The 27,991-nt window shown below is 41.9% G+C and overlaps 1 protein-coding gene across 1 annotated transcript in view; it reads right to left on the reverse strand.

The window, feature by feature from the left end:
* Nucleotides 1–27,991, reverse strand: part of Snd1 (staphylococcal nuclease and tudor domain containing 1) — a 408,394-nt gene that overhangs the window by 126,297 nt on the left and 254,106 nt on the right. Inside the window, exon 15 of the mRNA XM_057771546.1 lies at nucleotides 16,801–16,942. Within this exon, the coding sequence (XP_057627529.1) occupies nucleotides 16,801–16,942 (142 nt within the window). The remainder of the gene's footprint in view (nucleotides 1–16,800; nucleotides 16,943–27,991) is intronic.

A 27,991-nucleotide genomic window follows, 5' to 3' on the forward strand; every position in this document is an offset into this window, starting at 1 on the left:
GATGTAGCATGAAGTGGGCTGGTAGGAAAAGATGACAAGAGAGTGCAAAGTTGGAAGAAAAGTCCTCTCTTTAAAATCTCGTGCTGCAGACAGCAAGACAAGACGGCAGCCTAGAGAATGGGAAAAGATCTTCACCAACCCCACATCAGACAGAGGTCTGATCTCCAAAATATACAAAGAACTCAAGAAGCTTAACATCAAAAGAACAAATAATCCAATAAAAAAAAAAAACAAAAATGGAGGCTGAAAGACACTTAAGGAAATGCTCAACATCCTTAGCCATCAGAGATATGAAAATCAAAACAACTCTGAGATTCCATCTTACACCTATAAGAATGGCCAAGATCAAAAACACTGATGACAACTTATGCTGGAGATGATGTGGGGTAAAGGGAACATTCCCACATTGCTGGTGGAAGTGTAAACTTGTACAGTCACTTTTGAAATCAGTATGGTGATTTCTCAGAAAATTAGGAAACAATCTACCTCAAGACCCAGCAATACCACTTTTGGGTATAAACCCAAAGGAGCTCAATCATACCAGAAGGACATGTGCTCAACCATGTTCACAGTAGCTTTGTTTGACATAGTCAGAACCTGGAAACAACCTAAATTCCCCTCGACCAAAAACAGGAATTAAAAAGATGTGGTATAATTAATTATACAATGGATGGAGTACTACACAGCAGGAAAAAAATGACATCTTGAAATCCGTGGGCAAACTGATGAATCTAGAAAACATCATACTGAGTAAGATAACCCATACCCACAAAGACAAATATAGTATGTACTCACTAATAAGTGGCTTTTAGATATAAAGCAAAGAAAAACCAGCCTACAATTAATTCACAATCCCAGAGAATCTAGACAACAATGAGGGCCCTAAGAGAGACATACATGGATCTAATCTACATGGGAAATAGAAAAAGACAAGATCTCCTGAGCAGATTGGGAGTGTGTGGATTATGGGAAAGGGCAGAAAGGGCGGGGAGAGGAAAGGAGGGGAGCAAAATATATAGCTCAATAAAAACAATAAAAAAAAAAAAAACCCTTCAGGCCAGAAAGAGAAAAAAATGGATGAATAAAATCTTGTGCTGTGAAATTCTAGACAAGGAGTCCAGGGTCCTGGGATATGAGCTACCATTTGTGTCTTAAAAAATTATGACTGTGTGTCTATGTGTGTGGGTAGGTGCACATGCCAAAGTGCACAGTGGAGGCCTAACAACAATTTCGGAGCGTTGGTTCTCTCCTTCAATGATCACATGAGTTTTGTAGGCTCATCTTAGGAGGTCAGGATTGTGCTCCAAGCACTTCAGCTGAGTATTTTGCTGGCCTCTAATCATGAGTTTTCGTGGGCATGCTGGAAAGCATTGAATATGAGTCTTCTTTCTCTGGTCAGCTATAGCTGTCAGCAGTTTAGAATGCAGATTATCAAGAAATTCCACGTTTTTGGAATACCATTAAACAATAAACACACTTGCAGGTAAAGGAATCATTTTGCACACATTATTAGTTGAAATGTGAAGATTATAAATCTTCTATCATACATAGTGGTACCACAAAATAACTCAGACAGCAAACATGCTGATATACAGGACATGCACACTCAATCTATAGGCTTCTAGATAAGTTGGAAACTATGTTCTTCATGCACCCATGTGAACACCTGGGGTGAACAGAAGCCTAAAACTGCTGGAATAAGCAAGGTAATAGTAGAATATGGACAGAAAAAACAAAACAAGAAAACTTTCTTCTCATTTCTTATGAACGTGAGTGGCAATTACACAAAAATCTTACACAGATGGCAAATGGGCCAATGTGTTAACAATACAATAATGAATAAATGAAGAAACTTTGTTCTGCTTTTGTAACTTATTTTAAAATCATATCAAAATAAAAAAAGTACAAGGTTTGTACATACCTCTGGCAATAGCCATGCACTGTGGGCAAGCTGCTGGGATTGCTCAGCAGCATGGACAACCCCCTGTCAGTCAATACTGTTAAAATTTCTTCCCCATCTCTCCACACCACTACACAAGGCCATCTATTTAACCCCTTTAGCCAAATCAGAAAAGAGGGCTCCCTAGTGGTTAGCAGATCGATCCTCTGTCCCTCTAACCTGTTCTCAGCTAAAGTACCACCAGGACTAGGCAACTTGCTTGGTCTTTTATTAGTAAAGCAGCTGAATAATTTATAAGGGTTGCAAAGGGCCCATTAGAAGTGTCCTGGCAGTAATAACTGGCTTAGGACTTTGCTTACTCAGGGCTAAAGTTTAATTTGTCCATAAACACCCCAGCTCATAAACCCATCCCACAGGTCCGACCTGCTCTTTCAACAATCCCATGTCCTGCCCATGCACTCACCTCGCGTGTGAATGTTCTTACTGGTGTCGCCTCTTGGGCCAAGAAAACAGACCCAGTACCCAAATAATGGCTAGAAGCTTACACGTCCATTACTATATTTCCCAAGAGGGGCCGCTATTATCATCTCCTTTCTAAGCTTCGCTTTTGGTTATGCCTCAACAAAGGTGCTACTGGGCTGCTTTCTATCTAGGAAGGGCACAGGCAGATGCAATGAATGAGTAAAGACTGGGAATCTCCTTTGCTGCATGTGGAGATATAAGAGTACTTAAATAGAAGAGTAAGATCGAAGTAATTGTGTTCATTGCCAATATAGGCGCTTATATTCTAAAGGCTTAAGCAGCAAAATAAAGAAAACCTTGTCTGTTTTTTTTAGCAGGTTAATATACTTTTCTATACCTCAGATTTTTCATTTGTAAAATAGGGATTGTAATGTTAATTACCTCAGAAGGCTGTGGTTGGAAATCCACAACTATAATAAATAATCACTAAGCAAAAGCTATTATTAGAAGATCAGAACAGTAATGAACCAGAGAAATTCCAACTCAACCTACTTATCCTATGAAAAAACAGAGGCTAATGTACCTGTTCAGGGCTCTGCAACTTTGGGTCAGACCACAGCAGTATTCTGGTTTTCTTGAGAGAAACCCAATTTGGCTTTAGAACTGGCATCAGAACTACTATGGCTTTACCATTCTGTGGGAACACAGCGAGGATAATTTATTTTCTGAATTTTTTAATAAAGTGCAACCCCCTGCCCCTGCAAAAAGGTCAGCCCATTCATTCATTCAAGTTCAAGCACTATCCTGTGCACTGCTGTGGTGGGTTAATAGCGACACGACAGGCAGTATCTCTGTCTTCAAGCATCTTACATGCTGCAGATGAAAAGCGTGTGAGAAGTGGATGGCAGGAACTGGAGCCTTAACTGCGGTCACTCATGCCTTGGTTGATCTCTAGAAAGATGGCATTATAACACTAGCTTCCACATACACAAACATGAATATGCATGAATGCGAGTGGTAAGAAATTAGAGTGGCATTGCCCTCGAAGAATTTCACTCTTGGGCTATCGTATCATAAACAAACACTATCTACTAATGACTACATAAGAACAGGCAGGTCTTTGGTCTTACCCCCCAAGCGATTCCAGAGGAGATGTGTGGGTTAAGCTAAGAGCAGAGTAATCAAAGCTGAATTCATAAAGCTGAAGGAGTATGCTTTCAGGTGAAGTTTATTTCTCTTCCCTCTTGAGGTTAAATTCTTAGCCCTTGGCATTTGTGTTATGTCCCATAAAATTCCTGCCTCAGGAATCTCAGATCAGGGGATCAAAGAGCTATTCTTAATGTCTCAGTTTAGGCCAACTGAAGGAGGGAATGGAGGCAGAGGCAGGCTACTCACTCCAGCATTTAGCGGCCCTCATCCACAACGGGGCCATTGAGCAGAAGCCACAATAGAGGGCTGAGAATAAAAGGCTGAAGGAAAGCATACAGAGTCCCCTTGCACAGACTCGGTCATTCATCACCAGGCAAGTGCCAATATCTGGGAACAGCAATCTCAATTTCTGCAAATCCTCCAACCTACAACAGCTGCTAGTGACTCTGGTGGGCGGCTTTCCTGCTTACTAGAGTTTGCAATACCCAGTTCTGGCCATGAGCCAAGGAGACATTACTTAGGGTAGAGCCACGCTGGCTGCAGAGAGCAGCAACAATGGACTTCACAGCTTATAAAGCAGCTTACAAAGGGCTCCCGTGTATTTCAAAAAGCACTTCAGATAGCTGGTGAGAGAAGCTATCTGCACAAACGCAGTCAGGCAGTTTATTCCTAAACCACTTAATTCAAGGTTTCCGCCAGAAGCCAGGATATAGTGGAGGCAGGTACCTAGAGGGCTGGGTGTCTAGGACTGTGTGGACACAGTTAAGGCACATTCTTCCCTGGAGAACCAACTCAGCAGGATGGGAGTGATTGGCAACAACCAGACAACCGGACAGCCAATGTAAGACAGACATTAGGCTACAGGATTCAGGGCTCTTTAGTGAGCCGTCTATCTGCCTCCACTGCTTTCATCAGAACCCGAAGGAAGCATTTGTACAAGTTACTCAATGGACATGCAGAGTGAGATCTAAATGCCCACTGCCACACCACTCAATTGGATTGCAAGGCGGCACCTGCCAACATGTCTTCTGCCCTGCCTTATCACTTGGAAGTCTCTGGGGACCAATCACCACTCCTTGTTTTTTAGGCTACCCTGTAAAGCACAGTTTACTTTCCAGAGAATAGGTTAAGCAGGGAATAGGCCCAGAAACCAAAAGAAGACCTAGTATAAGATTACTGCATCATGAGTTGTCTTCATGGGTGGTAAACACTGAATGTATCCAAAAGGATTTTTCTACAAGAAGACATACAAAAGTATGAAACAATTTCATATTAATTTTATCTTGAATATTAACTTTTCATGCTGTTCTCTCTCTCTCTCATGTTTAAGACACGGTCTTATGTACAAGTTATGAATTTCAGATCTTTCTGTCTTCACCTAGAATACTGGGGTTACAGGCATGGATCACCAACCCTAGTTTATTTGGTGCTGGGGACTGAATTCAGAGTGTCCTGCATGCTAGGCAAGCACTTATCATCCAAGCTACTGTCTTCTGTCTTAAAATGAATTTCTTGTGTGCTTTGTTCAGAGAAGATGAACTAATGTGAAGGTGTGTGGTGGAAATCGGCACAGGCTGAACTGTGATATGGTGATGATATAAGTGGAAGGACCCATCACTTGACCTTGGAGTTATTTGGTGATCTGACTTCGGTATTTCCCTGTCGGGCGGGGTGTGAATGTCGTAGGGAGAATTCTGAATTGGTACAACCCAGGTAAGATGTCATCATGAAACTAATTAATACAATTTTAAGACATACAGAAGTCTGCATCAAGTATGATCAGTAGAATTTAGGAAAGCAATACAGTTCAAATGCTACTATGTTGAAAAAATAAAATCTACCAACCTAAGCCTTCATTTTACTAGACCGATCCTCTCAAGGGATAAATAAGTATGATGGGACAGTACGTAATGAAAGTTCAAACTCATAGCAGGAGGCAGATCTTTATGAAAGTGGGCTTAGAATGATTTTTGCCTGTGCCATATAATTTCTTTACCGTTTAGAATATGACATAGGTGCAGTAATCACACATATTAAAGCTTCAAGATTTTATTTTAGTTTTGAAAATCAGTGCTAGGGACTGAGCTTACACATACTAGACAATAAGCGACCGAGAGTTACATCCCAGCCCCGGGCCTCAGGTTCTGCATTGGTGAAGTACTTGTATGAGGACCACCAGCCTCAGAGGCAGCTCTTTATGTCTTGTTTATTCAAGAAGCTATTAGCAGATGACTATCAGAGGAGAAAAATTTTTAGAAAGAAGGACAGTAACTTAGATCACCTGAAGATTTGACTGCCAGAATGTATCTTTATTTTCAGTGTGACTTTTCTGAACCCCTTTGGTGTAATTTTAATTGTATGGGGGTAAAGAACTGTTTAACAAAAAGAGAGAAGGGACAAAATCAGGTGCTTGATTATAGGAAAAGCACAACAACATGGGTGAGACCTATTAGCAGAGCTTGCTGTCTACCGTCATTCAGCAAGCACTGGGGGGGGGGGGTGTCGGGAAGGTTCCGGTCACGGGTCTACAGTCCATAACTGTGCTGTTTTCACCTGGGTCTTGGTTTTAATATGATGAAGTAATCATCTGCCAGGAGCAGGAACAGGAACTGCACAAGAAGATTTAGCCACTGAAAGCTCTCATCTTGAGGGGCCTGCTGCTGTGCTGGCATTTTATACGCTAATATGTACAGCAGAAATGTCCAAATGTCCTCTTAAAGGTCCCACCATTTCCTTTGCTTCCCCTGCGGTGCTGAGCAATAACAGGTGTTAGCAAGTAACCAGTGACTAATCCCCTTAAAAAGAGGAAGATGCGAGCACAGATACAAGCAAGAACAAGTTTCCGTTACCATGTCTTCCCACCCACTACTCTGGGAAGGAGAAAACTCTGCTCCTCTCAAATCAAAGCAGGCTGCTTACAAGGAACACCACGTGAACGAGAAAGATGGCCACTCTACGCAATGTGCCTATTTTGATATGGAGGGTTGGTTGTCGTTAGCATTTCCCAATCAGCAGCACTCACGAGTAAGTCTAAACTTGGAAAAGAATAAAAAAAAAAATCCTATTAAACAATGAAAATCAAGAGTAAAAAGAAATAGCAGTTTGCTGAAAAAGAGACTAAAATATATCAGGGTTCTACACGAGTTATTTCTGCATTCTCTGCACATACAACATCATTCATGAAGAAGGAAATGGTATAAATATAGCATAAATGTCGTCTGCTCTGGTTTGTAATTTAAAATGCAAATGCTAATGAGTGAACTGGTGTATCAGCGGAGTTAATAACCGCATGCCTAGCACAGGGGCTGCATCCAAAACACACAGAGAAGAGACAGACACCATGTTCCAATTTAAAAATAAAAACACCCAAATTAACCCTAGAAAAATCACTAGCAGATGTACAAGCTCAGGAAAAGGAGGCACACAAGGGCAGGGAAGTGGGGACTTCTCTGATAGCCTGCTGACTCCCCAGTAAAGGTATGCATGAGGGTTCATAGTGTTTGTTCTACTGTAAAGCACAATTAAAGTACACAGAAGGAAAGACTACAGAGAAGCCAGAAAGCTCCAATGTGAAGTTTTCCCAAAGCCCATTCTAGAAGCCTGCAGGGAGCCAGAGAAGATGTACATCTCTTTATTATATCATAGGCAAAGAGAAAAGAAACCATAGTTAAAACTTTTAGTAACTTCTAAGTAATGAAAATAAATGAAAAAAAAAGCTCTAGTGATGAAAAATTGTGTCTCAGATGCTATCCACATATTTTTGTTTGTTTGTTTGTTTTGGTTTTTTGAGACAGGGTTTCTCTGTAGCTTTGGAGCCTGTCCTGGAACTAACTCTTGTAGACCAGGCACTGGCCTCGAACTCACAGAGATCCGCCTGCCTCTGCCTCCTGAGTGCTGGGATTAAAGGTGTGTGCCAACAGCACCCGACTTCTCTCTCTCTCTCTTAATCCCTTTTTTTCCTCCCAAGTCTACATATATTTTTAAATACACAGTAAACTGTTTAGAGGTTCGTCTTTGAATCTATCTTTACTATATATCTCTGTTTTTCTGACCACGTGAGTCTTTAATTTGCTAAGCAATATGGGTAGGACTAAAGCTGTGGCGCTGACGGCTGGATCCAGCCCATTCTTTAGCTTTTTTTCTGAGAGTCTAGCCTCATGGCAGGGGACTAGCTGCAGCCATGTTTACTGCCACAACTCTATGGCATTTCAAGGTCCCTACCACAACCAAAAAGTATGCAGTCAGCTTTTCATCAACACCATTTAAGTGCTTTGAGGCAGGATCTCTTAGAAGAGCTGCAAGGTTTTGCAGCTAAAGCTGAGTCAGGAAGCCTCTCTTAATGAGAGTGCTTGCCTCTGGCCCGCCTGAGAAAGTGCTGCTATCAAGCAGCCATGCTTAACAATGTTATTTTGTGTCTAGAATTACTTCCCAAGCTCTCTCAGGCTCTATGTGGATGCAGTTGTCCATGTGGGTGCCATTCCCGATGACAGGGACTTCTATGCCTCATTCTTGCACTTACAAGGCCGGTGCTGGCACCTCTGTATCAGATTCTGGAAATGCTGCTACTGCACTGAGATGAGAAACAGCTCTCTGGGCCGTCTTTCTTTCTTTTTTTTTTTTTCTCAAGACAGGGTTTCTCCGTGGCTTTTTGGTTCCTGTCCTGGAACTAGCTCTTCTAGACCAGGCTGGTCTCGAACTCACCGAGATCCGCCTGCCTCTGCCTCCCGAGTGCTGGGATTAAAGGCGTGCGCCACCACCGCCCGGCTCTCAGGGCCTTCTTAGTGGCCTCATACATGGGGAGTGCTTCCCACTTCCAGGAGTGCAAGTCTGTGAGGTCTTCTGAAGGCCAACTAGAGGAATGTGCATGGTGGCCCAAACCACTGACAACTTAAGTATGCAGCTCCTACTAAAGCTGTACAGTCTTGTTCAAATCCAGCCTATAAATTGGAGAAGCCCCAGTAATTTTGTGAACAAACTGTAAGTAGAGAAAGAAATGACCTGGGGCAGAAGAGAGGGGCAAAGACCATTTCACTGTTCAATGATGAGAAACAAGTGACGTAAAACCTCCTTAAACTGGATTGAAAAGAAGATGTGAGAGGTAGTTCCCATAGCAACAAAGATACATTTTACAGGTAGTGTTAATGATACTGTTCACCCTGGGACTGCTTATTACAAGACGTCACAGCATTTCTCTTTAAAAAAAGTATTTATTAATTTTTCTGTGCATGGATGCTTTTCCTTCCACACAGGGATAAGCACCTCATGTTTGCTTAGTGTCCATGGAAGCTAGAAGAAGGTGCCAGATCTCTTGGGACTAGAGTTATAGATGTGAGCTGCCATGTGGGTGCTGAGAATCAAATCTGGGTCTTCCACAAACAAGTGCCTTTAACTGCTGAGCCATCAGTTCTCCAGCCCTCCCTTTAATTTTAAATCATCAAACCACTTTTACTCTTTCTGTCTTACATCTAGGGTCTGCTTCTACAATCCTACTGTGTTGGGGACTGTGGACCCCAGACCCCGAATTTCCTGCAAACAACTTGTTTTTCCTATGCTTGCAGCTGCACTGAACATGAGACCCTCAGGAGTTCCTGATGGCAGGGGAGTGGTTTCTGGTGGGCCTGAAGCTGAAAAACCCCAAGAGTTGGGGTGTGGCCATTTAGTCAAGGAGACCCTATATAAGCTACCGTGGAACACAATAAAGTAGGACATTCTGGCATGCTTGTTTCAAGAGTGACCTCCCCCCTGTGTGTGTCTGTGTGTTTTTCAATCTCCAGTCCATTGCCCAGCTTGTGTTCCTTCCCATACCGCGTAGCATGAAGAGCAGGTGTAGTGTGTTACACTTCTGGTCAAACAGACGTCCCCATAAGGTTCAGTTAGTGGAGACTAGCCCAATACAGGATGCTGTTACATCAGTACTACTAAGTGGCTAATAGGCAATGCCAGCAAGCTGACAAGATGGTGTTGAAAAGAAAACATCGACGAACAACCCTATACTGAAATGTATTCTGAAAAAGCCACCGAATGGGATGGGCACAGCCACAGACGGGTGCTAGTACTGGATACATGCCAGGAGAGCCATTCTGAAAACTTCTCTCCATCCTTCTCTGCCCTAGGAGGACTCAGAATAAAACCCTTTAAAGGAGGAAGGAAGGAGCAGGAACTGAAAAGAAAATGCTAGTGGCTCTGCTGCTGGCTAACCCTCGAGGCTCTAACCGGTTTTGTTTCTAGCCAGGATCACCCTTATCTCACCTAACCAAAACCTCTGAAGCACTAGCAGCCTTCTGCAGATTAGGAGAGCCAAGAGGGAACCTTCTCATGACTAGCCAAGGCACTCGCAGTGCCCCTCCTAGGGGAGGGTTATACAAAGGGTACCTATCTTTGGTACACACCCATGAGATGGTGTGGATCAAACACCCAGACGTAGAGGCCCACAGACACTTGACACGACTCCACCGAGGGTGCCATGATGGTGACTATCTTACTCTCAGGTAAGAAGCCCCTGGCTACACAGGTTAGCACAGAACTGCAGAGGGTCCTTGCTGCCTCCCTCATCACCTGATCATCAGCACCATACCAAGATAAGCAGGCTGGTCAGCACAAGAAAGTTGGAAACTGGAATCCTTCAATGCAAGGCCTGAGGCTGCTTTGAACTATGCTGAACAAATTTCATTTTTACTGATGACTTTATTACTTTGCCTCAATAAAAAATATATTTGAAGTGGCTACTGAACAAATCGAAGCCTTTCCTCTCTTCCCCTGAAACACTCCATTATGTCCCACAGGTCTGACCTTTTGAGAACTATGGCTCACCCCCAGATATGGGCATTTCTAGGTTCTTACTAATCAAGTCTCTCTCTTCTGATAGAATCATTGAAATAACACACACCAGGCTGCTCTGCCTTAGCCCAAACCAGCAGTCAGTCAACACTGGTCTCTGGATCTACAGCTCTTGGAATATGGAGCAAGTTGGCCTTAGCTCTCTGATAGTAAAACAAACAATGCTTGCTACTGTTTCAGAATCTCAAAGTGCTTTTCATGTGTTTGTAATTTAAGGTATGTTCTTCTTACCTAGTGTTTTGTTGCTGTTGTTGCTATGGCAATATTCCTGCTTTAGCCTCCCATGTGCTGGGATTACTGATGTGAACCACCAAGTCTGGCTACTTTATCCTTTCCTCCCCCCTTTATGCCTATATATTCTTAGCTGCTAGTATGCTATATATACATACATACATATATATATATATATATATATTTTTTTTTTTTTTTTTGGTTTTTCGAGACAGGGTTTCTCTGTAGCTTTGGTGCCTGTCCCGGAACTAGCTCTTGTAGACCAGGCTGGCCTTGAACTCCCAGAGATCCACCTGCCTCTGCCTCCCGAGTGCTGGGATTAAAGGCGTGCGCCACCACCGCCCGGCTCCAGTATGCTATAAATTTATCATGCATTTCTGTGTTCCTAAGATGCTGTCCGGAGAGAAACATCACTAAATAACCATGCCATTGACTGTCTCATATCTTATAAGGCAGCCCTTTCTGGGGACTGAGTCACGATCTAAAGATGGTAGTAGACAACTGGGCTAAAATCAGAGGTTTGCATCCTTAGCCGCCTGACCAATGGTGAACCTGCAGAGACTTCAAGATGAGACCAAAACACTGAAGCTCAATGGCAGGAAAGTCCTTGAGAAGGATGTTTACGCACTAATACAGAAACAGAAAAGTCACCATCACTACTACATCCTTTAAGGAAACTCTTCTGAGAACAGATACAAAATTGTTCTGCCAAAAGAAAAGTTCTGGATCTTCTTGGATGCTCAAATGCTACCTCCTCTGGAAGACTTTTCCCTCCCTCAATTATGTATCCTTTCCTCTGTACTTTTATTATGCTTTGAATCTGGCTTGCCATCCTGTATTATGCTTCCCCCATGCCTGTCCGTCCCCAGAGGACTTCACGCTGAAATCTATCTGGCACAGTGGCAGTGTTGAGAGACAGGGACTTTAAGGGACTTATCGTAGGAGTAGGCTAACAGGAGTGACTTTGTCCCTCACAGTTTTTGTTCTCTTTTAGTCATATACTTGCCCTTCAGCTCTTCCACCCTGAGTTGAAGCAGCAGGAGGTTCCCCACCAGAAGAAAGCAGCTGCAGGCATCACCAGGATCTTAAATGATCCAGCTTCCAGAACTGAGAGCCTAAATCTACTTTATACACTTTTTTCCTTTCTACACTACCCATTCTAGCTTAGGTATTTCATGGTAGCAACACAAAAGGAACTAAGACAATTCTTATGGTATGCTGCTTATACTTTTGATAATTCTAATTTCATTATTCCTTGGTTTTGTATGGTTGTTTACCCTACAAGAGCATAAATAATCTGCTAATTTATGTATCTTCCTTTTAATAAACTTGTGAAAAAATCTTGGCCTTGTCACAAATGTTTCCCAAACCTGTTGTACTAATTATTACCTAGAAGTGACCTTTTAGGATGATCTAAGATGAACTTAACTCTAACGTGGCTACGAAAAGAGTTAGAATCTTCAGGAAAGTGTCTTGTCAAGCTGTCCATTTCGGGTGATGGGTCCCAACTGAAAACACACAGGCAGGGGAGACATCCAAACTGGGAAGTCCCAAGAGAAAGAATACTCCACTTCACAAATATCCATTAAGTTGCAATTCAATTAAAGTATCTGAAAGGAATTCATAAGTATCAGCAGACCCTGTAATTGCTTAATTAAGGATAGAAGCCCAGCAAACACAACCATAGTAACAGCCTGATTCATTAGCACCTCTGTGATAGCAGAAGGGGATTTCTCACTTAAGCATACATTGGCTTTAATTGTGTAATTTGGTTAGGCACTGGTAACCAATGGGGATTCACCATTCCTGGGGCCCGGAGATGAGAAGGGTACTCCTGCTTACCTGCCTCTCCTCCCTTCTGCTCATTACAAGTTTTTGGTCTACTGAAACAAGCAGCTGATATTCCCATTACAACAGGCTGGAGAGACTTTAAAGTGAAGGAAAGAAACGAAACACTGTTCAAAGACGTTCAAGGTGGAAGGACAGACACATGGCCACACCTTTTACTCACCATGAACAAACCCACTACCACTCATTAAAATGCAGGCATCTAGAACCTTATTGCCTCCCTAGTCAGACTGCATGGGGGGGGGGCAATAATCAGAAAGAGAGACAGAAAAGTAAAATAGATGCCAAAGGGCAGGCAAAGGGAAGCCTCATTTTCTAGTCCTGTTTCATGTGCTGTAACCGGTTAATTATAAGTCACCTGCTGTGACTCACAGGGAACCCCTGCCAAGTGGCTGCTGCCTTCTAGGCAGTTTGTCCCATGAGTTCTATGTAAGGTGAGAGCTATCTACCCTGGCCCCTCGCCCCACTCATCTTGGCTTGTAACTCACCAGACTAGATCCACCCCCTTTAAGAAGAAGGGAAGGCAAACAGAGGCATGTGTGGGTCTCAATCTGGGTTGGTAAGAGACCCCAAATACCTAAATATGACTCCTTATGTTACTTTAACCCAAAGCCTCAAATTATTCTCCTCTTTTAATTCTGTACCTGCTATGCTTACTCAGCATGACAATTTCCTAAACCGCGCCTTCAGCAAGGCCCAAAAGGCCTTATGTGATTCACACTGAGAACTTCACGCAAAGGTCATTGCAATAGCAGGACACATATCTATGTTCACAGAATGTGGACAAGAGGCACATGATTTACAAATATATGCTTCAGTCTACCTTAGACAAGATACCAAAGTACAGCTTAACACACGCGACAAGCGAACGTAACCTGAAATCAAAGAGTACAGGTAAGCTGTTTTTGTTCTAAGACAAGGAATGTATAAAGCTTACTAAATGCTACTCAAGGAAAACTGATGCTTTAAAACAAACACAAGATCCCAGGGGTTCTCGGCTTCCTGCTAACTCAGGACAGGAGCATTTGCCTCTAAGAACAAAATGAGTGTGTAAAGGAGGCTACAGCAGCAGGCTTAGGGACCTTGAAGACTCTCAGCTTTGATGGGATAAGGTCATCTGCTCGCTGACCAAACCTAAGCCAGGTGCTGAAAGGACTAAAGGGTGGGAGCTGTCAGGAGGCGCTGACCTGTTAGCTGCAGCTGACTCTCCCAGCCCCACCTGCTATCCCATCTGACTAAACAATCACTTCACGTACAGGGGTGCAGGAACCGTGACAGAGAGACCAGCTGGCTCGGGCCAAATGCCACTCCCTATCAAGCTGTGGGGCCGTCTGCCCAAAAATGGCCACATAAAAATGGAAAGTGTCCACCCCACCTTCAAGTACAGAGGGCTCTCCAAAAGGCTGGGATTAATAAGAGCAGCAAGGAGGGAACTGATCACAACAAATGTCTTGACTTTCCCCTTGAGAATTAAAATGCAAATTCTTTCCTAGTTGCAAAAAGAGATCATTTTTGCTGTATCATTTTATATGACGTGGAGTATGTATATGACACCTATCTTCTACCATGAGAACAGACTGTTGTAGGTAGACAGTCACAACTCAGCTTTCCAGGTCTATGCTTACACTCGCCTTCACTGTCACAGTCTCTCTGAGCAGACTCTCACTCCAGCCATGTTCTAGTTAACTGCTAACTCCTCCAGGTACTGTGCTCTTGCTCTTCCACAATCTCCTTCATTTCTCGGATTCTCAACAAGGACCCTCAACATTTTAAACCACACATTTCCTAGGATTTTTCTCTGTCTTCCCCATATCTGCACACTCCTCTTTGGAGACAGCACCTCATCAAGGCTGGCCTCACTATCTAGCAGAGATTGGCCTCAAACTCTTGATCAGACTGCCTCCATTTACTGAGTGCTGTGATTACAGGTTTTACCACCAGGTCTGGCTACTCCATCTTTTTTTATATGAAGATTTTATTGAGTTTTTATCTAGCATTTTATAACTGGTTTAAGAAAAATAATAGCTATACTCGATAGCTTTCCAATTCCAACATATCACCTTCATGACTGAAAAGTATGCCTCAATGTTAGAAGTACCCAGGACACGGACATCCCTTTTCGATGTTACCCAGTCAGCTTTTTTTATGCAGTATCTTTCATTCTCTGTTAGATTTTTTTGGGTTGAGCAATCTCTATCCGGTAAGTTTGCTCCTTTCCATGGTATTTTCCAATCATCCAAAATCTGCCTTTGGTTGAAACTCTGATGAAAATATACTGACAATGGTCACCTGTGATTTTCTGATTAATATACAAGCTCTCTGTCCCCTTAGCTACATGAGGACTATGCTCAGTGGTCTTCTGTTACTCCCTGAACCATATCTTTTCTGCCTGCATACGAATCCTTAACTTATGATGGAGTTTCTGGGTTGTTTACTCCACATATGGAGTGGATTAGACTACTCCTAAAGCTGTGTTGGAGGCACACAAAGAACCTAAAGTACTACATACATACAGAGTACTCCCTGACCTGAGCATTTGTAGGTTCTTCTGATGAGCTTGAACATTTCCATGGAAACTATAAATATTACACACACAAAGCCAAACCAATTACCCCATTCCTTTAACCTGTTTCTATCACCATGTTGGCTTTGATTATGGCCTTCATAATCTACTCCGAGGCTCAAGCCAACAACCCTTGACATTCTCTCCTGCATTTATCAGCAAATACACGCTAAGAAATATAATCAGAAGGTGGTAGACCTGATAGGAAATGGAGAACGTCTAGACTTTATTTTGTGAAAGTTAACATAGGCAAGGTCTAGGAACTATGACGATTAGAATAATGCCAGGTATACAGAGGAATTGCTTGATGCAGTGTCAGACAGTAACATGGCTTCCTTCTAAGCAAGGTTTACAAGCAGCACCCTGCAAAACTCTCCTATCAAGCACACATCTTGAGCTGGCTCCATTTAAGGAGCCGAGATTAGAAAGCAGTGTTTTTTTACTCTATGGATCTGAGGTCAGGTTCCCGGGAAACACTCAGACCTTTTTCTATTTTCACCCTGAACTAAACTCCATACTGTCAAAAGGCTAATTTTGTTTTTTGGAGTAGATCAGAGAACGAGCTGAATATATACGTTAAACCCCACAACAAGAACTCAGAGCCAAGAAAGCTTTCAGCTAGAGTCTAAAGAACAGGGCACAAATGCCATAGGAACAGACTTACAGCTTCCTGCAGCTTCACCTTACTATAACTGCCCTCCAGTCAGCTGTGGATTTGATTCAAGCGTCCTTCCCACAACTGCCCATGAGCATGGAGTCACGTTTCCCTTGGGCCTTTCAGGAAACCTACAGAGCTGGGGAGCCACCATCAAACTGGTAGGAGCTGTGAGGTGCCTTGTCAAGGACAGACAAGGAAAAGCAGTGAGCTGCACAGTCAGGATGTTTGGGGAAAGGTTTACCACGCATAACTCAACCCCTTTAGCTGGGGCTTGAGGGAGCTCCCTTATACAAATGAGAGGTTCTCAGTGCTTCCCAGGAAAAAAGGGGCCAAAGAAATCTGGCAGCAGACAGTCAGAAAGCAAGGCTCTTGCCTCTCTTCAACCACTGCAAATTCTATTCAAGAATTCCACAGAAGTGCTGAGGCAACAGGACAGTAACAGAAAAGGCAACGTGCATCTGGGGCGCACAACGGCACGTGTCCTTTGTGAGTGGATGAATGAGGGTGAGGGGTGGGAGGATGGAATGACAGCCTTTCTTCAAAGACCAGTTTCTGCAAGGGCTGCCAGGAAATAAATACCTTTATTATTTTCCAGCAGTGAAGAAATGAAGCGGTTTATTCCCTGAATACATAAATGTAAGTTGTTCAGAGAGCATAATTCACACAGTCTTGCTGGCTGGGGAAACATTAAGCAACCCAACAAGGCAGGCTACGAGAGGTGAACAACTAGACAGCAAAGAGAGGAAGGTTTGCCCAGCATGTCATCCTCAGTCAACAAGAATTACTGCAGGCGTAGGAGCCTGTGAAAGCGGTGTCATGGCTAGATTTTTCTAAAGGACTGGGATCCGGATAACATTTGAATAAAAGAAAAAGAAGGAAGTGGCATCACCTGGGAAACTCCGAGGATAGTGCAGTTCATCTCCTGAGAACTGCTAACTACTGACATGGCAGGAACAGATGAACTCAAATGGCTAATGCCAAGTAGGAGAATTCGATTATTCATTTTCTATTCTTTCCATCTAAGTAGGGTGAGTTTCTGTGCTGTCTTGCCAACTATTCTCCAAAGGCCTGTATTTGGAGGAATGGAGGAAAAACAGGAGGGCTTGAGGCTCCAAGGAAGGACACTGGGAGTCACTTGTGGCACGCACTCACCTGCGAGCAGGAAGGTGATGAGGCAAGTCTCCTTGGGCAAATAGAGCTTGAGACGAGAGCCACTAAAGACATATTCCACCACGGCCTCAGAACGGCCTGCCCGCTGAAGAAAGGGCAGGAACTGCTTTGCTTTCTGGGTGTCCTGATGAAGAAAAAAAAAGAAATAATTACTGGAGAGCAGTGGATACAAACAGATGTCCCTTTGTCTTTGGGATAAAATAGTCCAGAGAAAAATAAGCAAATAACCACATAAAAATCTGAAATTTTGAAGATATGACACAGATGTGGTTCTCATGTGACCTTTTTAGAAGAAATATTGTCAAACAACAGTTCCCAGAGCATTCTCAGTGCTTCCTTCCATACAGTGACTGAGCACTCAGTATATGTTTGCTGGTGAATGCCTAGAAACTGAGTTCACAAAACTAATTACTGTTCTTCTATGGCGACTAACTGAACCTTGTTTAAGCTATGTCACACTGCACCTACAATCTTTGAAATGGAAGCCAGGTTACATAAGACTCCAAGTTCCCTGGTTTCTTAACCTTGTCCAGAATCTGGTCTTCTCTGGACATCAGCCCAGCTAGTCATGCTTCATATGCATATTGAAGAGATGTAGGTGTGTGTGTGTGTGTGCGTGTGTGTGTGTGTGTGTGTGTGGTGTGTGTGTGTGTCAGAGGAATACTCTCCCACCCAGGGAAATATATAATAGTAAACTGTGTCCCATGAAGACAAAGATCACATCACATCAGCACAAGTAGTTATAGAAATTTTAAAAAGCCCATCAAGTATTTTCAAACAATTTTAATGCATCAACACCAGTCCATGCATTCTGCTCAAGAGAACCAAGAATGAACATTTTGAGTTTCAAAGCACTTGGCCACACAGGCGCTAAGGGCTTTCATATTCTTTCAGTCTCTCAAGCTAATTAAACAGATGATGGAGTAAGCAAGCATCAAAATATCACATTACATATGCTGGGGGAATAGTGGCTGGATTTAAGAATTTCTGAGGTCTGCAGTACAGCCAGCAGAACTGCAAACCCCCTCTGAGGACAGCAAGTTCTGCATACTTTTCTGACTTTTGCCATACAGGCACTTTGCACTCAACCAAGCTCTTCCTTTCTGATGCTTCCTTCTCCTAGCAACAGAACTATTGTATCTAAATTAATGTACATACAATAATGAAAATTTAACAAGCCATCAAGTACTACAGAGTTTCCACAGCAGCCAAAGGTGCTCCTCTCATTCAGAATCAGCGAAGTAGGCTATGATGAAAACAATATTTATAGTAATGAGATCCATCCTCCCTTCAAACAGAGTCTTAGAGAAAAGGAGAGACCATCATTCATTCTCAGTCTTTCTAAAGGCACAATGGTAAAAAAGGTAAGCTAACAATGAGCTGTAGTGGGCTGGAAACCCCCCCTAGTGAACACTTATGTGACACATATTTTACTACACACATACAGAAGGAAAAATGCCTTTCTGGCAGTTGGCTGAAGTCCAGAACAATCAAGCAAGACAAATGTTCCAAGGGACAAAAGCACTACCTGATTCAAATCCTTCTGCCATACTAGTCTAAATTTGGGGCATTATTCATGAGCTGAGACAGGAAGTCAACAACAATTATCAAATTGATTATTGCAAATCATGAGGCAACCCAGTATCATTGAAAAAGAAGTCTTCCTTCAAACATGGAGTTATCAACATTTTCCAGAAATGGACTTTTGCTCATCACTGTCTTTTGACTATACGGGGGGGGGGGGGGGGCGGAGAAGAGAAGCTCATAGGACACACACACCTTTAATGGCAATACTAACAAGGAAGCTGTGTCCTTATCCTCCCCATTTGGCTAAGCTGGCCAAGGGGCAGGGTAAACCATTCCCTGCTTTATCAGGAAGATGCTTGTTCAGAACAATCAAGCAACCCAACTGCTCTCTACGTAATAAAATCCTTAGAGGGCCTTGATTCCACTCATGTCTACCAGACTGTCTCCAGAAATGACACATGGAAAGGCATGCCATTCACTATGGCAGGGATTTGAAGCAAAAGTCAACAATAAAAACTGAAGGCAATTGAAGGCATGGACTTTAAAGGCTTATCATGTTTACTTCCAGATGCAAAATTATAAAATACGACATGGAGTGCCCACGTTCTTGAGGCAAGGATTCAAAGGCTTAGCGAGAAGACGAATTGGCATGGAACACCCATTAGGAGGAAGAATGGAGACTTCATCCAAGTTGACAGCGTTTTAAAAATGAAAGGATCTTATGAAGTCAATTAAACTGACTGTAATAACCAAGAGATGTCAGCTCTTTCGAATCTCAGTCACAGCCACAGGATGGTGTCTGTCTTTTCTTGTTAGGGCAAGTACTTCTCTGCTTAGCATGCTCTTTTTCAATATGAAAATTCTTGAGACCATTTATTTCAGTGGCTCAGATGAAAACAATAGTGAAGAATATCGGTAACTTTCCTCGGGTGATGTAGCCATAAATCACCCTCGATAATTTAGATGTAGAAATTATTTTAAAACTCAGAGTATATTACAACAAAATGGACTGAATATGATTAGGTCAGTTGCCTTTCAAAAACCTTGTGCAAGCATGGAAAAGTGTTTTGAGTCTCACAGACATTTTTAGGGTTAGAAAGAGAAAGGTAAGCAAGATACAATTTGATTATAAGAAATAAAATATAACAAAGACCAGTTTCTACTCTATGAAGTCAAAGATACCAACAGATCTTAAGGCTAATAATACTGTGGTAAAGTTCAAAGATATCAATAGCATGATAGTTTTAGTCCTTTACCAATAACACAGAAGCACAACTCACTCAGGATAACTCTGAGAAGTGTAGCACAGAATGCTTGTTCCAAGGCAGTACTGAGTACTTCTGCTTAGATGGCTAGGCTCCCACCCTGGGGTTTTCTGTGTGCTAACTTCCTCAGAAAAGGACTGAGAACTACTGCCATAGTTCCCTGCTACTATACTGGCTCAGGCTTTGAGAATCCAAGCAGATAATCAGATACGGTTCTTTGTTATCTAGACCAATATTCTCTTCCATTGGTGTAAATAATAAAGCGGCAGCTGTACTTCCGGGCAGAAGTCGTTCCGCTGTGTTGCACTAGTAGTTTTCACATTGCCTGTGCTTCACAACAAGCCATGCACATGCATTTTTTCTGTACTCTGAGAACAGCTAATTCAAGGTTGCATTAGCCACGTTTAACCTGCTATTGTGGATGGCATCTCTTTAAGGAATGAATGTTTCTGCCTCCTCAACACACCTTGAAATTGAGAAAGTAATGATGCAACAAATGTGCCCGGGTAACTTCATTTCAAAACAGTTAAGATTTAGACCTCGAATTTAGAGCAACATGAGTTAGAATGACCCCCAAGAAAGACTGGACATTCCTTAGAGAGAGTCAAAGGATATAAAGACATCTTAATTCTGCCCTCTTCTGGCTTAGGCCCAATCTTTCAAATGTGGGAACATGTCTGTACTGTATGCATGCATCACAACATGCACATGGAGGTCAAAGAACATCTTCCAGAAGCTGATTCTCTCCTTTCACTATTTAGGTTCTAGAGACTGAACTCAGGTTCCAGTCTTGTGGTCAAGTGGCCTTTACCTGTTGAGCCACTTCCCCAGCCTTCCACTAGACCTTTCTGTGGCTATGTAAAATTGCTCTTAACAGCTAGCCTATAACTCTTCTCTAAAAAGTATTGTCCTATGGGTTGGGCATGGTGGCAGATACACATCATCTCAGCACTTAGAAGAAGGAGGCCGCTTCCGAAATCCAGGATTACCCACGGCTACAGAAGACCTGTCTCGCTTGCCCTGGGCTCAAGCCCTAGGACTGTATAAACTGAGAGTGGTGGTGCATGCCTGTAACTCATCATGGCACTAGGAAGTTGAGGCAGGAGGATCACAAGTTTGAGGTTATTCTCAGCTACTTTAGTGAGTTGGAGGACAGTCCAGGATAAATCAAATTGCCTTAAAGAGCAAGATAAAACCAAACCAAACAAGCACTTTCCCGTGGCTACAAATGGCTGTACTAAACTAACTTTATAGACCAGGCTGGCCTACAACTCAGATCCACCTGTCTTTGCTTCGAGTGCTGAGATTAAAGGCATATGCACCACCACACCTAAAACTAATCTTTTAAAATAATTTTGGAAAACACCAAGGTTGGTGGAGTGGTAAAGTTGGGAGAACTGATGAAGTAGAATCCTAGAACAGCAGGTGCAAGCGAGGGCAATATGTACAGTCTCAGTCGCCTGCATCCGAGAGGAAAACAGCTTACAGAAACGAGAGCTCATGAAGCTGTTTACATGCACCTATTGCCAGCAAAAGAAATCCTATCATCTTCTCCCCAAAATCCCTTATGGTAGACATGAAAGATCAGAGTACTCAAAAAAGCATGGGGAAATGGGAAGCCTACTCGTTACCAGGTAACCACTCAGGATTATCATGTGCAGGACTCAAATGAGAACTGTTGATAAGGACGTTCACCAGTGAGCTCTCGTCACCACAAGCACTCTTCCACTAACATCAAGAACAACCTTGGAGCAAACCAAATCACATACACAGGTGAGGCTCTTAATACAGATGAACTCTATCAGCACCCAGGAAGCTCAATGGTGAAGAAATCAATGTCCCCAGGGAGGTTTCTTGGAGGTACCACAGGTATTTTTCCCCTTGGAATGCCTCTTCCCGTCTAGAGCTGTCTGTCTTACTGGGCCCCATCAGGGACAACTAATAGCAATACATAGTCAGTGAAACAAGAGGGCAGACACAAATAAGAATGTGAGATCAGAACTAATCGCTAAGGACACCGAAGCAACCGTGTTCCTCCATTTTAAAGACCCTTGTGATCACTCGCTGCCATAGTTATCTATCAGTGCAGGGCTCTACAGACAAGGGGGATTACTTCTGCAGCAGCCCAGAAGACAAATCACAGCTACGTCCCCTACCAGGAAGGCAAAAACACCACTCATCAACTCCACACTTTTTCCTCCATTCCACACGCCTGGTTCCGTGGCCACAAGCGACATTTTAATTCTTGGAATGGGTTTATGATTCTCCGTGAGGAGCCAACTGTACAGCATGATAATCTCCTGAAATAAACGGGGCTCTGGTAGGGAGGACACTGGGGAAGCACTCCAGCTCTAGCGTTACCACAAAGCACTTAAGACTCTGAAGCCACCCTTTCCTGGCTAGTTAATATTTCACAGTAAGAGTGTGTGAGGGGGGTCTGGCATGTGTGTGCAAACTTCCGCATGCTACACATTTAATAGGAATAAAAAACAGGAGAGAGCCGCGGAGAAAAACACTCAATAGAACGAAACGGCAGTATAACACTTTAATTGTTTTCTTATTGTTTTTATTGAGTTACATATTTTTCTTCGTTACCCTACCTTTCTCCCTCTCCCACGGACCCCATACTCCCAAGTTACTCAGGACATTTTGTCTTTTTGTACTTCCTATGTAGATTAGATCCATGTATGTCTTAAAGTTCTGATTATTGTCTAGGTTGTCTGATTTTGTAGGCTGGTTTTTCTTTGCTTTATGTCTAAAAGCCACTTATGAGTGAGTATATATTATATTTTTCTTCCTGGGTCTGGGTTACCTCACTGAGTATGATGCTTTTTAGATCCACTTGAATGCAAATTTAAAGATGTCATTTTTTTCCCCACTAAAGGTGCTGAAATCCAGCCATCAATAGTCTCTCATTAAGTGATGTCTGGATTCCATCTTTCCCAGTTGTTGCCTTAGCTGCTACATCACATCACTCAGGCTTCCCACATGTCAGAGCACAGAAGTGGGTGTCCAGGCCTGAGCTCCATCTCTTCAGAGGACATTTGCAGATGCACAAACTGGTAGAAATCTGCTCTCTTGAAGTTAAAACTTCTATACCCTCATCTGTTATTGAAGGAATGCAGCACAATTGGCTAAATTAAATTTCCAAAGGGAACCTACAAGCTAAGGACAGATGAGAAGCCAGAATGGAATGCTTACCACTGGAACCAGGAGAAGAGAGAAACTTTAGTTCCATGATGGCCTCTCTTCCAAATAAGGAGGAACTAAATCCTTTGTGACTTTGTAGACAGAATTATTTCAAGAAAGCTACAAAGAACTGGAATCTATAAAAGATTCATTTGTTTGACCCTGCTGACAATCTGTGTCCTTCAATACTGAAGAAAAAAGGAGGACTCGGTGAACGCTAGAAAGGTAAGACTCTGTGTTGAGGATGCAAACACACGAAGTGGTGTGCTGATTGATAGTCATGGCAGTCCCAGGCAGACCATGTGACAGGCCACAGAATATGCTCTGGATTTTAATGAACAGTTCATCAGCATGTCAAACAAACTGTACAAACCATGACATCTAATAGTACCCTGCAGTAGAAAGGATACAAACACAATGGGAATTTTCTTAGTTAGGGTTTCTATTGCTGCAATGAAACACCATGACCAAAAAGCAAGTTAGGGAGGACAGCGTTTATTTGGCTCACACTTCATGTCATTTTGCTCATCACTGAACAAAGTCGGGGCAGGAACTACAACAGGACAGGAATCTGGAGGCAGGAGCTGATGCAGAGGTTAGGAGGGGTGCTGCTTACTGGCATGCTCAACCCGTTTTCTTATAGAACCCAAACTACCAGGCCAGGTCCCGCATCAACCATTAAGAAAATGCTATAAAGGCTTGCCTACAGCCCAATCCAATGGAGGCAGCCACCTCTGATGAAACTAGCATGTGACAAACTGATATAAGGCTAGCTAGGGTAAGTCTGAAACTTAAATACGTAGTTCCATAGCATAACATTTCTACAAAGGCTACTGAGGGGGCCGGGAACAGAGCTAGGGTGGAAGAGCGCTACTCTAATATGCATGAGGCCCTGGGTTCCATGCACAGGACCATATAAAACTATCATGGTTGTGTAAGCCTATAATCCTAGAACTTCTGGCTACACCGTGAGTGCAAGGTCATGGGATACAAGAAACCCCTTTTCAAAAGGGAAAAAGTGTACGTGTGGGGCACATTTGTCAAAGCTCACAAATGTGAATTATATGCTGAAGGTAATATATTTTACCTGCACATATTTTAAATTTTAAAAGGTAAAAATTACCTGAATATGAAGAATGTACTTCCTTAATTTTAAATTCAAGGTAATGTTTACCCTAGTCAACTAACATCATTAAGTAGGAGAAACATGACAAGTTCAAAACTAACAGTTCGCTAGTTATTTTTATATGAATTAATACAATAAAAACCTGAACATATCAAAGCACTTTAAAACTTCTAAGCAGAAAATGGTTTAGATGAGACAGAGGTTAAGAGAATAGGTGAAACAATCTAACCAGTTTTCCCAAAGTTGCATAACAACGTTTCAACTCTTAGGCAATAGTTAAAAGAAAGCTGCTGGAGCAAATGCCATCCTCAACAGACCAGAGTCCAAGTCCTTTGTTCGAATGAGAAAAATCAAGGTCCATGCTGTAATCCCAGCACAGCATGTGGGAGGTGGGGGCAAGTAGCTCAAGGCCAGCTTCATCTGCACATGGAGCCAGCCTCGGCTAAACTGGACCCATATGCAAAACAAAACATACGCAAAAATGACTCAGAGGGTAAAAAATGTTTGCTGCCAAGCTGACCAGCTGAGTTCAACTCCTGGGACAACATGATATCAAGTTGTCCCCTTATCCTCTAACGTATGCTGTGGTTCATTGGTACCTCTTCGCACAAATAATAAGTGTAAAAAAAGAAACAAAAGGTTGCACTGAGTCCTTATGCCTACCTGGAAACAAAAGCAGTTGATTTGATTTAAGGCGAATAAAATAATAATTCTTAAGTAAAAGAAAATTTCTACACAGGTTTATTGAATGACCTTCAGCTTCCCAAATTTAACCAGCTGAAATAAGCTGTGAGAATCATTCATTTAACCTTTAGAAATGAAGTTGTTGCCTTTTAGTGGTAAAAATCTGCATTTTATCATCAACAGGAAATATAACGCCTTCAGCTTAGTCTACATATAAGCTAAGATGGGCATATAAATTGTGGATATTGGGAGCATTTGTATGAAATACATACACTAACTTGATCTGTTCCTATCTTCAACCCCCATGTTCTTTCTTCATCTTTTCTAGTGTTGTTTTGTTTTTTGAGATATGTAACCCTGGCTGTCCTCTGTAGAGCAGGACAGTCTCGAACTCAGAGTCTGTCTCTGCCTCTCGAGTGCTGGGATTAAAGATGCCCAGTTTAACCCACATCTTTAATGAGATGCAGTGTAGTCAGGAGAGTAGGGCTAAGAGTGCCTAGTGAGGTTCTTCCCAAGACCTCTATTTTCCCTTTTTTTTTGGGGGGGAGGTGGTTTCGAGACAGGGTTTCTCTGTGGTTTTGGAGCCTGTCCTGGAACTAGCTCTTGTAGACCAGGCTGGTCTCGAACTCACAGAGATCCGCCTGCCTCTACCTCCCAAGTGCTGGGATTAAAGGCGTGCGCCACCACCGCCCAGCAAGACCTCTATTTTCTTGCCCTCTGCCCAAATCATCTCTTCTTACACCTTTTCCTATCTGTCAGTACTCTTAACTTTTCAATAGAACACAATTATAACTTTTGGTTCAATTGGTTGGCACGCTTTTGTCCTACGATTCCACACAAAACAGCTGTCTCTTTGGAGACCCTCCACTCAGAGGTTCTCCAAACCCCCTGCTAGCCTTAGCATGAGGTTTGTCACCTTTTCCCCACATCAAGACCCTGGAAATCCTTCATGTCCTTTTCCTGCACTGTGCCTCCCAGAGCCACGTCTTTCACTCTCTTGTTGTACTTTCTGTTCCCGCCCACAAAAAAACAAACAAAAAAACAAACAAAAAAACAAACAAAAAAACAAAAAAAACCAACAAAACACAAAAACCAATTCATATTTCACAGAGGAAGTGTCTTACCTCTCTGAAGTTAGGCAAATGAATACAGAATTGCTTTATATTTCTATTCAGGAGAAAGACTATCCTATTCAGATAGCATCCAATCAGAAATAAATCCCTTTCATTATGCATCAGTACAGCAATACATTATACTTTTGATAGTGCTGAATGCTTTAGCTATGATAAAGTTATTTTATTATAAAACAATTGTAATTACTCTAAAATTAGGCAGGAGACATGGCAATTTTTTTCTGTTTCAGAAGTATCAATTTGTAAGGAAAAAGTATTTACAGGCAGAGCATAACAAACTGGGAGAGATACCTTTCAATTATTTTCCAATTAAATATTCTGCCCAAACATACAATTTCTTAGTATAAATGCCTCATTTATCCAAATAAACCTTTAAACGGACGAGGCAACACTGAAAAAAAGCACAACATAGCCAACTGGGAAACCCAAAAAGGCTTATACTTTCAACAGTTCTTTGCCTTTTTCTAAGGATTAAATAATAAACCTTGGGGGATGGTAAGTGGGGGGAGGGGAGAGGCAGAGAGTGGGGCAGAGAAAAATGTAGAGCTCAATAAAAATCAATATAAAATTTATGAGAAAAAAATAACATTTATTTACCTATTTATTTATTGAGACAGGATATCATTATGTTGTCTTTTCTGGCCTGGAACTCTTGACCAGGTAGACTGGAAAATTACAGAGGTCTGCCTGCCTCTGTCTTAAGATTAAAGGTGTGCTCCAGGACTCTCGGCACAAATAACAAAGTTTTATGGTAATATCATAATTGTGACTTCAGAAGTGAGGCACGAGAGTGACCTAAGATGGCATATGGCACTTAGGATATGAAATAAAGTGTACTAACCAGAGGCTATAGCTGGGTATCTATTGCAAGGCTGAATTAACTTACAGATGTAAAATATTATTTTTCTTTTAAAGTTTCAGACAGATTTTTATTACTTCCAATGTCTCTTTTAGGTTAGAGGTAAGAATATATTATAGAATCAGAAAATGGCTTAAGAGATAATTTTAAAAAATGTGCAGAGAAAAGGATTTAAAGATGGCTTGATGAAGCACACATTTTCATTTTATGGACAAATCAAGAACTCAGGGGCAAGGAAATTGATGTCATGCAAAACTCTGCCCTACTATAGCAAAGAACACAACTTGGGAAAAGGATTTTAAAATGTCAGCCAGTAGGCCCACAACATAAAATTCAGAAAAATGTAAGGTAAATGTCAAATAGCTATTAGATGGGTCAAAAGCATTTTCCCTAAATATTTTCTTTATGTAGGTTACTGACTGAATAGATGTAAGATTATAAATAGTGAGGTCTCAACCATACATGAAGTATTCACTGGTTCATAATGTTAACTAAAAGCATTTTTATTATGCTTAATTGGGTCTTTTCAAAGTTTGGTGCTTTTAGAGTTAATAAAAATTAGATAATTATACAATTTGGAAGAGAAAGTTCAAGTTTCCTCAATAAGGAGACAAATATAAACCATTGTGTTAGAAACTTATTAACTAAAACAAAAGGTAATATTTTGAATGACATAAAATGTATCTAATTAAAAATCCCATTATTTTACTCAGTAGCTTTTCATAATAGTAAAATATGTTATTTTTTAAATCTAGCTTTTTACTTTGTGGTACTGTTTAAAAACATCTAACAGTACTAATAACACCTATGTCCTCTTCTAGGAACTGACTGCACAGTTGAGAAAAGAATGTATGTCAGCAAACAGTCCTCTCGGGTGCTTAGTCAAGGCTCTCTCCTGTTCTCATTCTAACATCGGTCGTGCCACTCTGACTTCCAATGTCATGCAGAAAATTTTAATTTCATCCAATCCTCTTTGTTAATTCTTGGTTTTATTTTCTTAGCAATTGGAATCTTTTTTAACCAATTATCAAAATACAAAAAACAAGTGACTTTTAAAGATGAAAAATGATGAATATTCTTAACCATCAGATTATGCAAATTAAAACTGTATTGAGATTCCACCTCACCTCAGTCTTTCATACACACACAGTGCACACAGACACGCACACAATATCAAAATCAAAACCAAATCACAACCCCAAAAGAAGCTGGCGAGGATGTGGGGGGAATCCTTGTATTTTGCTGATAGGAATGTAAATACTTCCAAACATTAAGGAAATCATTATGAAATTTCTTTAAAACGAAACAAAATGAAAAGCTACAGCACGTCTAAAGTCGACACCCATGTTTACTACAGCACTCTATTCCCACAGTCTCACCATGAACCAGC

The sequence above is a fragment of the Chionomys nivalis genome, chromosome 1 (assembly GCF_950005125.1).
Source record: "Chionomys nivalis chromosome 1, mChiNiv1.1, whole genome shotgun sequence".
Lineage (NCBI taxonomy): Eukaryota > Metazoa > Chordata > Mammalia > Rodentia > Cricetidae > Chionomys > Chionomys nivalis.